The 10,742-nt window shown below is 46.9% G+C and overlaps 1 protein-coding gene across 1 annotated transcript in view; it reads right to left on the reverse strand.

Annotated features, from left to right (window-relative positions):
• Window positions 1-675: 675 nt before the first annotated feature.
• MAPK4 (mitogen-activated protein kinase 4) overlaps window positions 676-10,742 on the reverse strand; it is an 84,926-nt gene continuing 74,859 nt past the window's right edge. The window contains exons 3-5 of the mRNA XM_015425027.1: window positions 3,855-4,016; window positions 2,659-2,860; window positions 676-1,629 (exon numbers count right to left, since the gene is read on the reverse strand). Coding sequence (XP_015280513.1) covers window positions 942-1,629; window positions 2,659-2,860; window positions 3,855-4,016 — 1,052 coding nt within the window. The 3' untranslated portion in view covers window positions 676-941. The remainder of the gene's footprint in view (window positions 1,630-2,658; window positions 2,861-3,854; window positions 4,017-10,742) is intronic.

Genomic DNA, 10,742 nt, shown 5'->3' on the forward strand with positions numbered 1-10,742 from the left:
TATGGTAAAATTACTATAGAGCAAGACTACCACAAGGTTTCTAGCGATTCCTAGAGCTACCCTTGTCACTTCCAGGTAGTTCTAGGAATTGCCAGGAATCCTGTAATCAGATGAGGCCTTATTTTTCTTTTTAATTTTGCTCCTGGGACACTGTCCCCCATAACCCTCCCACCGGTTGCCTGGCAACCCTTTCTCCATACAATATTTATTGGAACTGTAGTGGGTTTTTACAAATCTCCTGGTTCCAAGAAGTCTGCAACCTGCAAAGCTTGGGGCAGAGAACTGAGGAAGCATGAGGGTAATAATCAAGTATTAAGAGCTAGAGGCCTCCAGTTCGATTAACAGCTAAGCCACGAACTAACAGAAAGGAAAGCCAGGCTTGTCTCAGTATTCTATCTGCACTACCTGGGGATAATAATACTGTTCTAACCTTGCAAGGGAATTGGAAAGAATGACTGGGGGGGAAAGAGGTATGAAATGCTTTGGGATCTCAGGAATTGTTTGCAAATATCACTAAAAAGAAGAATGCCTGGCTCTCTTAAAGGGAGATACCTCAAGCTTATGAATCTGAAAACAAAGTTAATTTAACTCTTTTCTATCAATGTGAAGAGTTTAGTATACTGTGCGTCCAGGGCTATTCTGCCCTGGTGAATGACGATCGAAATCTGTCCCAGAAGGTACAAGGCAAGATTGTTAAGGCAGCAAAAACCCTGCTAAAATTTCATTCCGGCCTTTTGATTCCTTTTACTTCCTAGGATGCCAAGAAAAGGGTTCTCGGTTTGTGCTCGCCCTTAACATAAAGGCATTGCAATGTATCTGATAAGGAGATGATGTGTTTCCTGCATGATCAAACCTTGATCGCTATTCGGCATTGGATACCTGGTGTGTCATTGGAAGGACTGGTAAAGAGCTACGCCGTGAGGATCAGAAGCCCAGTTCTTCTACCACCTCTCTTTATGATACGCCTCTGTCTGTACAATCTCTTTAGGGTGTTCTGCTATACAAGCACCATTGATATCTTTCAGCTTGTTGTCCGGCAGATCCTCTGGTTTCGTGCAAAGTTTTAACGCCCTGGAAATGAAGACGTCCAAGTCAAACTGAGGGTCGCTCTCGCTGTTGACCTCCTTGGGTTCTTTGTGGAGGTGCTGAGGAGAAGATGGAAGGCTCCGTTCTCGAATCTCTGGAAGGGGGTCGGGGCATTCGAGTCCCGTCTGGGTACTCGTCACCCACTGCGCTATCTCCAGGAAAAGGTTGGATGGTTCCTCTTCCAAAGCTAACTCCTCTGCGGGTGCGATCGAGGCTCTTTTCCAGTGGGACAAGTCCAAGATAAGCTTGGGTTCCGAGTAATGGTGGAGCTTATTGTCTCTCCACAGAAGCTTGTCTAAGTAGGACGGAGACCCCACTTTGTAATCACAGGATCGTCCGTAATCCCCCTCGAACGCTCGGTCCATCGAGGAATGCGACTGCTCCAGGAACCTCTCCGAGCTGCTCTGGGAATATTTGCGCGGGTCCACTTGGGCTTCCTCGGCAATGGATTCCGATCCTGCTCGGGGGTCCCGCTGCACCTCCTCCACATCGGGGCACTTCTCGTGCCGCCACTCCAGATCGGAGGACAAACTCACTTGATACCTACGTGCCCAGAATGTTAGAGAGATAATGAAAAGTTTCAGATCTTAAGTCACCTATTCCCATTGGCCAGCTAGGCTAATAATAATAACAGGTCTGGATCCAAGCTACCCTGCGTGGCATTCCACAAGTGAAGCTCTCCTTTTTAAAAAAAACAGATCTTTTCCACCTCCCTCTGATTTCTGCAGCCCCACTGACCCATCCCATCCACTACGGTTGTCCTGCCAAAACAGTACGGAATGCAGTGTCAGGAGGCTGCAAGTTGAATGAGGGCAGAGACTTTATGTTTGCCAAGGCACACTGTATTCATTTACTAAAGTGCCACGTGCCCTGGTGGTCATATATTACAGTTACAACCAGTGTTCCCTCTAAGGTGAGTTAGAGTGAGCTAGCTCACAGATCTTTAGCCTCCGGCTCACACAATTTTTGTCTTCGCTCAGGAAGGATAGCTCCAGAGCAAACTAATTTAACGCAGCAGTCAGATCACTCGCTCACAACTTTAATGCCAGTAGCTCACAAAGTAGAACTTTTGCTCACAAGACTCCACAGCTTAGAGGGAACGTTGGCTACAACTACTAAAATAAACAATATCGTTAGCAACAGTATTAGACACCGGGGTTACATTTTGGCAATCCAGGTTCTATGCTATGTAAAACTCAATTCTGCATCCAGTACAGATGGCGTAATACAGATTTTGCAATCAGGGTGGAATTTTACATAAACTGGTTACATGCTTTACTATTGGGCACAATTCTGGTTCTGCAACTCATATGAAGGGTCAGTGAGCAGTTGTGCCCACTTCAACCCTGCCCTGGCACTGAAAATCTCATTCAGTACACTTTCCCGCTTCTATCCATTGTCATGGAGTTCAGAGCGCCTTGAGCTGTTATAATGCCAATAAATTTGCAAAGTGTTCCCCCACCCCACCCCACCCCACCCCATGGAACTTGAGGTTTTCAGAAATTAGAATTTTCACCCATTTCACATTCTGTGTTTGTACTGAATGAGGACCATACACAGCAGATACAATACCTGTCCCAGTTGGACATCTGGCTTTGGCTGGCTTCCATGAGCAAAATATCGTCAATCTCGTCCTCTATCCGGAAAGGATGCTGTGAAACCGGCTCGTCCTCAGGACAGTAGTACGGGCTCATGTAAGGATGCTGCAGGCCGATCTCTGCAGTCAGCCGGTCCATGGGATTGAACGTCAATATCTTCTCTAGAAAATCAATGGCTGCGAGTGGCAGACAAATAATCAGGTCAGCGAGACGGGAGCAAGAGCTGCCCTTGTTCCCAGAAGGAAGGGCTACATGCTCGATGACATCAGTCACAGCTGCAACCAAACAACTTAACCTTTCAGCTCTGCTCCTATATGATTATCCCGTATAATTGCCCTCGATTCAAAAGCACAAGTCTTGTTACGTTTAATGTGAGAGACGTGCCTGATTTGGAATGACAGCATGCATGGTAGATAAGTTCTCTTAAGATTAGGACAGGAGGAATGGTAGAGAGAGGGAAACAAAGAGACACGGGCCGGGCTGTGGCTCGGCGGTAGAGCATCTGCTTTGCAGGCAGAAGGTCCCAGGTTCAATCCCCGGCACCTCCAGCTAAAAGTACCAGGTGGAAGAAGGAGGAGGAGAAGGAGGAGGGGGGAGACTGGATTTATCCATGCCTTTAACTACCTGAAGGAGTCTCAGAGTGGCTTACAATCCCCTTTCCCTCCCCCTCCCCACAACACACACCCTGGGAGGTAGGTGGGGCTGAGAGAGCTCTCTCGAGGACTGCTCATGTGAGAACAGTTCTGAAACAACTTGTAATTGACCCAAGGTCACACCAGCAGCTGCATGTGGAGGAGTGGGGGAAACAAACCCAGTTCTCCCAGATTAGAGTCTGCGCTCCTAAACACTACACCAAACTGGCTCTCAGGTGATGTGAAAGGCCTCAGCCTGAGACCTTGGAGAGCCACTGCCGGTCTGTGTAGACAATACTGACTTTGATGGACCAAGGGGCCTGATTCTTGTTTGTTCATGTGGAAATGTCACGATCGAGGCCATTTTCTGGCCATCCTTCCCCACTCCTCAGTTTGTCAAGGGTGGGAGATTGGGGTCAAGGGCAGGGGTTTGCCCATCGTGGGCAGGCAAGTATGGCTGCCACTGAAAAGGCGGCCTCCCCAGTTGCCACCAATGAAACCAAACCCAGTATCGCACCGAACACAAAACCCACAATACCTTTGGAGTCAACTTCAGGAAGCAATTTCCGCAAAGGTTTCTTCACTTCCCAGGTGCTGTTGACAAACGTCGGCATCACTTTGAGCAGCTCCTCCTTGTCCTCTTCTCGGTAAACTGGGATGGTTTCCAAAATGAGCTGCATCTGTTCCAATTCATGGCTTCCTAAACAAGGGAAGGAAATGCTTCAAACTTTGGATTCAAACTTTGTTCTGTTACTTAAGACCAACATGGCGACCCACCAGAATCTCTGTATATGATGTTTGAACTGTGTGGCTTTTTTACATTTTGTTGAATGGAGGTACGGTAAAGGTTTCCCTTGCTCAGAAGCCAGTCGAATCCGACTCTAGGGATGCGGTGCTCATCTCTGTTTCCAAGCCGAAGAGCCAGCGCTGCCCGAAGACGTTTCCGTGGTCATGTGGCTGGCATGACTAGATGCCGAGGGGCACGGAGCGCTGTTACCTTCCCACCGAAGCGGTACCTATTTATCTACTTGCAATTGCTTGCGTTCGAACTGCTAGGTTGGCAGGAGCAGGGACCAGAGACATGAGCTCATGCCGTCATATGGCACTCAGGTCTCGAACTGCTGAACTACCGACCTTCCGGTCTGCAGCTCAGCATCTTAACCACTTGAGCCACCGCAGCCCCTGAACAGAGGTAGTCTTCCATTATTGAATGCAGGTAGCCTACAGTTCAGATGTAAAGTCCTGAAGCACGGGACGAAGAGAGACTTGCAAAGAAGGACAGAACACAGGCTGTTTCAATCAAGCCAACAATCTAAAACACGCTTATGTTCATTGTGTCGATGGCCACATCGACTTCTGACTTTCGTATCAGAAAGAACTGTCATACTTTGGACTTAGTCACAAAACTAAACTTTCATCACTTCAAACTCCAATGTTTTTCAATGGAATTGTTCCACTGTAACCGTTTTCTGATGTTACAGCTGTACATACCACAAGCCTATGAACCGCGCATAACAGGAGCATACATGGCCTGTAATCCTCCCAATTCAGGGGCAGTGCATGTATTTACCACTAGGGTACACCCTTGGTGCTGCGGTGGCTCAAGTGGTTAAGACGCTGAACTGCAGGCTGTGGAAGGTCAGTAGTTCAGCAGTTCGAGACCTGGTATGCCGCATGATGGAGTGAGCTCCCGTCTCTAGTTCCAGCTCCTGCCAACCTAGCAGTCCGAAAGCAAGAAATTGCAAGTAGATAAAGAGGTACCACTTTGGTGGGAAGGTAACAGCGTTCCGTGCGCCTTGGTGTTTAGTCATGCTGGCCACATGACCATGGAAACGTCTTCGGACAGCGCTGGCTCTTTGGCTTGGAAACGGAGATGAGCACCGCAACCCTAGAGTCGGACTCGACTGGCTTTCGAGCAAGGGAACCTTTACCTCTACACCCTTGGTATGTATGCATGAACCCCCCTGAAATATCCAGTGAACAGTTTTTGCATACCAGAGTTTTACATGCATGGTTAAGATATGTATTGTTCACACAACAAGGTGATTGTGTGCATCATAAGGATGTATGCCTGGGTGGTAGCCTTCTGGTGTGTATGACTGTAGCACCTGAACAATTTGCAAGCATAGGGTAGTCACATGATGAGAAATTTAGGAATGTGCCTGTAATGGGTCCCGACATTTAAAAAATCTAAGTTTCTTCAGGCTAGCCATAGTCATCCCAGCTAGAGTCATCTTTACTTCACATATGATGTTTTCTGTATCCAGATACAAATAGGAGGGAAAGCAAAAAGAGAGAGTGAAAATTCACATTCCCTGTGCAAGTGTTTGGAAGGAGGAGGAGGAGGAAGGAGAAGATGGAGGAGGCGGTGGTTGAGGAGGAGGAGGAAGAGGAAGAAGAAGAGTTGGATTTATACCCCACCTTTCACTCAAAGTCTCAGAGTGGCTTACAATCTCCATCCCTTCTTCTCCCCACAACAGACACCCTGTGAGGTAGGTGGGGCTGAGAGAGCTCTGAGAAAACTCTTGTGAGAACAGCTCTGAGAGAACTGAGACTGACCAAAGATCACCCAGTTGGCTGCATGTGAAGGAGTGGGGAATCAAACCCAGTTCTCCAGATTAGAGTCCAATGCTCTTAACCATGACACCAAACTGGAAGCCACTGCATGCCATGTTCTCTCCCTGAAATTAATGAGAAATCCCACTTGCTCAAGTCCTCTGTGGTTTGGCTCCACAACAGAATTCAGTGAGTTTAACAGTGATTCCCTCTCTGCAGTGTACTGTAAGGGTTGGCTTGGTATCTCTAAAATAAAAATCCTCAGCAGTCTCACATTGCTGCAGTTCCGAGGATTTTTAGGAGGAAAACCATGACACAAACTTGTATCAATCCAACACAAGTTTGTAGTGTTGCTATGGCCTTGGTGTCAAGAACTCCCTGTGTTAAGATGTTTGTTTTCACCACTAGGTGGAAGACAACATCTATGACATTCCAAGTTGTAGCAACATTCACAGTCCACGTTTCGGTTTTACGTCTCATATAGTTTGGCAAATTGCTTGTTTACTGGGTTGACAAGACAGGAGGAGTAACGGTGGCAATGTGGACTCTGACAACTGACAGGAGCTGACAAGTTAGCTTGTCCCCCATCCCCTATCTCCTCAAAGTGTGGGGAATGTACCACAAAACTAGCAACTAATGTTAGCCGAATTGCTCTTTAAGAGGAACAATCGGTACAGTTATAATTATCGGGATACATCCGTCTATGTTTACGGAGGATGGCACTGTTTCCGAGGCTCCCAATGAACGACTGAGGCAGACTTCCTTAATAATAACAATAGTTTACTGGTACAATTCACTCAATTACACACAACATTCACATGCACACGAGACTAAGGAATTAAGGTAGATTAAATACAGCACAGTTATATTTGCAGGAAAATGATGGTTGATGCTCTGGGTAATAATTACCTAGCTGCAACTGCGTGGCTCCAAACTTCCAGTGAAGGGGTAATGGTGGGGAGAAAGTTAGAAGAGAATGGCGAAGGGACTCAGGCCAGCCAAGACCACGTGCCAAAAAGACTCTAGCTGCGCAATTCTAGAGCGTAAAGAAGGATGGGGAGGGTACGGGATAGCAAGCTGGACTTGAGGGGGGAAGTAGGTTCTGTAGAGGACGTAGTTAGGGTGCGAAGGGGGGGTTGAAGAGTCCAGAAGTAAGAGAGCTAGCTATGGGTGCGCTCCTGATTATATCAAAGGGGCCTAGAAGAGGAGCTGGGTCCAAATGCCCTCCCCTATGACACTCTGGTTCTGTCATAGCCAAGAGGTTAACGATTGGCTACTGTACATTTTCTGGGTGTTCCAGGAAACTGGAGGGCGTTTTGAAAACTAGTTGCTAACTCAATCAAGATACCTGGGTGAGGGATATTCGTATGCAGATGGGTGACTCATGTCCATGCGGCCAGGTTGAATGCAGGGTCGTTGTGAGTGCGTGTAGCTTCATAGATGCGGGGGAGGGGGAAGGGGCTCTTGGTGTAGGCAGCCATGTGGCTGGTTTGAAATGGCGTTTTGTGCTTTCTGCGACCACGTGCGTTGATCTATGGCGTGCAATAGACACGGGAACACCTTTGGAGTAGCAAACATTGTAAGAACACAGTCTTCGGTAGGTACCCTCACCGGGCGTTCTCAGCATGTCAGTTTCAAGCACAGTCCGTTGCCAGCGCACTTCATCAGGTAACAGTGTAACACAGTCCATAAAAACACCATAGGCTTGCAGGCTAACAAGAGCTATAGATAGAACCAGATGGAATCATAGAGCTGGAAGGGATCTCCAGGGTCATCTAGTCCAACCCCCTGCACAATGCACAAAATTCACAACTACTTCCCCCACCCACCCCAGTGACTCCCGTTCCATGCCCAGAAGATGAAAAATCCTCCAGGATCCCCGGCCAAACTGGCCTAGAGAAAAATTGCTTCCTGAACCCAAAGTGGCAATCAGCATTTCCCTGGGCATGTAAGAAAGGGCCACGAGAACTAAGCACTGAGGCAACCCTTCCTGCCCTCCCGTCTCGTGATCTGCCCAAGTTCACAGAATCAGCATTGCTGTCAGATGGCCATCTAGCCTCTCCTTAAAAACATCCAAAGAAGGAGAGCCCACCACCTCCCGAGGAAGCCTGTTCCACCGAGGAACCGCTCGAAAATAACTCCACTCCATATAACAGCCCTTCAAGTACTTGAAGATGGTTATCATATCACCTCTCAGTCATTTCCTCTCCAGGTTAAACATACCCAGCTCCTTCAGCCTTTCCTCATAGGACTTGGTCTCCAGACCCCTCACCATCTTTGTTGCCCTCCTCTGGCCACGTTCCAGCTTCTCTAAATCCTTCTTAAATTGTGGTGCCCAAAACTGAACACAATACTCTAGGTGAGGTCTAACCAGAGCAAAGCGATACCATCACTTCACATGATCTGGACACTATACCTCTGTAGATACAGCCCAAAATGGCATTTGCCTTTTTAGCTACCACATCACACTGCCAACTCATGTTTAGTGTATCGTCTACTAAGACCCCTAGATCCTTTTTGCACATGCTACTACCAAGACAAGTCTCCCCCATCATATAATTATGCAATTGATTTTTCCTACATAAATGCAGAACTTTACATTTATCTCCATTGATATTAATTTTATTTGTTTTAGCCCAGTTTTCCGCCTGTCAAGATCATCCTGTATCCTGACTCTGTCTTCTTCCATATTTGCTACCCCTCCCAATTTAGTATCATCTGCAAATGTAATAAGCATTCCCCCTATCCCTTCGTCCAAATCAATGATAAAGATGTTCCCAGGACAGATCCTTGAGGTACTCCACTTGTCACTCTTCTCTAACAGGATGATCCACCTAACAGTAATCAAACCACCAAACCACATTTTACCAACTTGTCAACAAGAATATTATGCGGAACCTTATCAAAATCATGATAAACTATGTCTCCAGCTTTGCCCTGATCCAGCAAGGTAGTAACTTTTTCAAAAAAGAGGTAAGGTTAGTCTGATCTTGGAGTAATGAAAATGGCAACCTCACCCTAGCCCTTTTCAGTTGTTATGATTCTTGGCATTCCTACTTTGCGTACCAGAAGACTGCACTACACACTATCCTCTAGATATGCCACCATTTTGTGTGAATACGGCAACATGCATATTTTCTAGCTTTGGTACATGCAAACACACACATACTTGCAAACAACAACAACAATTCTGTTTCCAATCATGCACGATGCTGGAATTACATGTATTTCCGTGTTCACACATATCGAGAGGTTCCAGAGTAATAATAATATAATATAATAATCTTTCGATTTTATTGATCGCTCAATCCTTGCAGAGCTCTGAGCGATTTACACGGGACTAACAATGATGGGGGTAAGGGAGGACAACATATATCAATTTTTAATCACACACGCTTCGCAGTCGACAGGGAGTTTGGTCAGCTGTAAGCATCAGACATGTTCCGGCAGCATTCTTTAGTCGGCATTTTTCTCAGTCGCAGTGCACCACTGCCACCATCTGGCTGGAATGGCCCATTGCAGGCTTTTCTTTGATGCTGTGTAGATCTCTCTCAGCTTTTGATCTTACGCGTGGACCTTCCGTTTGTCGGCTAACACTTCCCACCGGGAAAGTAACATGCTTTCCCACTACATGAAGTAGGAGCGTCAAACTCTTAATAACTGGGAAGGGTCTTATCCTGCTCTTCCTTCAGGCAGCTTTGGGAGGTACTCACGGGCTGTAATTACACACACTAAATAATTCACTTTCAATGCACTTTCCAACTGGATTTTACCAGTTCACACAGGCCCATTCTGCATCCAGCATTCGCTCCGTTGTTTTACCAAATCCACACTAGGGTCAATTATGCATTGGCTTTACCCTCTGTTGTTTTACGAAACCCACGTTGGAACAGAAATTTCCCTCTACATTGCATGCTGCTTTCACTTCCTTTGATCATCAGTTTTTATGGTACCCTCCACATTGCATGCCGCGTTCACTTTTTATCATTGGATTTTATGGTACCTTCTGCATAGATTTATGGCTGTTCAGGGGTGACTTTGCAGTCAGTACAGCATTGCCCTGGGGTATCATAGGGTACGTTCAGACGGCGTGCTGAGAGTGGTTTAAACTGGTCCGGTTCTGACGCGATTATTTTTACTCTGGACAATCACGATCACACAGGAGGGTGTGTCGGGGTCCCCCCCCCTTTTATCAGTTTGCGCATAACTGTTCATCCGTGGAATATATGACATTCCAAGTTGTAGCAACATTCAATAGACCTAGTTCACAGTCCACATTTCGGTTTTACCGTCTCATATACCTAGTTTGGCGAATTGCTTGTTTACTGGGACGTGCCTCAATTTCTTTTACAAATTACGACGGGTTGACAAGACGGGAGGAGTGACGGTGGCAATGTGGACTCTGACAACTGACTTAAGAGCTGACAAGTTAGCTTGTCCACCATCCCCTATCGCCTCAAAGTGGGGGGGATGTACCACAAAACTAGCAACTAACAAGAGCTATAGATAGAACCAGATAGAATCATAGAGCTGGAAGGGATCTCCAGGGTCATCTAGTCCAACCCCCTGCACAATGCAGGAAATTCACAACTACTTCCCCCATCCACCCCCAGTGACTCCCGTTCCATGCCCAGAAGATGAAAAAACCTCCAGGATCTCCGGCCAAACTGGCCTGGAGAACAATTCCTTCCTGAACCCAAAGTGGCCATCAGCAGCACTTCCCAGGGCATGTAAGAAAGGGCCACGAGAACTACGCACTGATGCAACCCTTCCTGCCCTCCCTTCTTTTGGTCTGCCTGAGTTCACAGAATCAGCATGGCTGTCAGAGGGCCATCTAGCCTCTGCTTAAAAACCTCCAAAGAAGGAGAGC

This window comes from Gekko japonicus, unplaced genomic scaffold, assembly GCF_001447785.1.
Source record: "Gekko japonicus isolate JY-2015 unplaced genomic scaffold, Gekko_japonicus_V1.1 scaffold2383, whole genome shotgun sequence".
NCBI lineage: Eukaryota > Metazoa > Chordata > Lepidosauria > Squamata > Gekkonidae > Gekko > Gekko japonicus.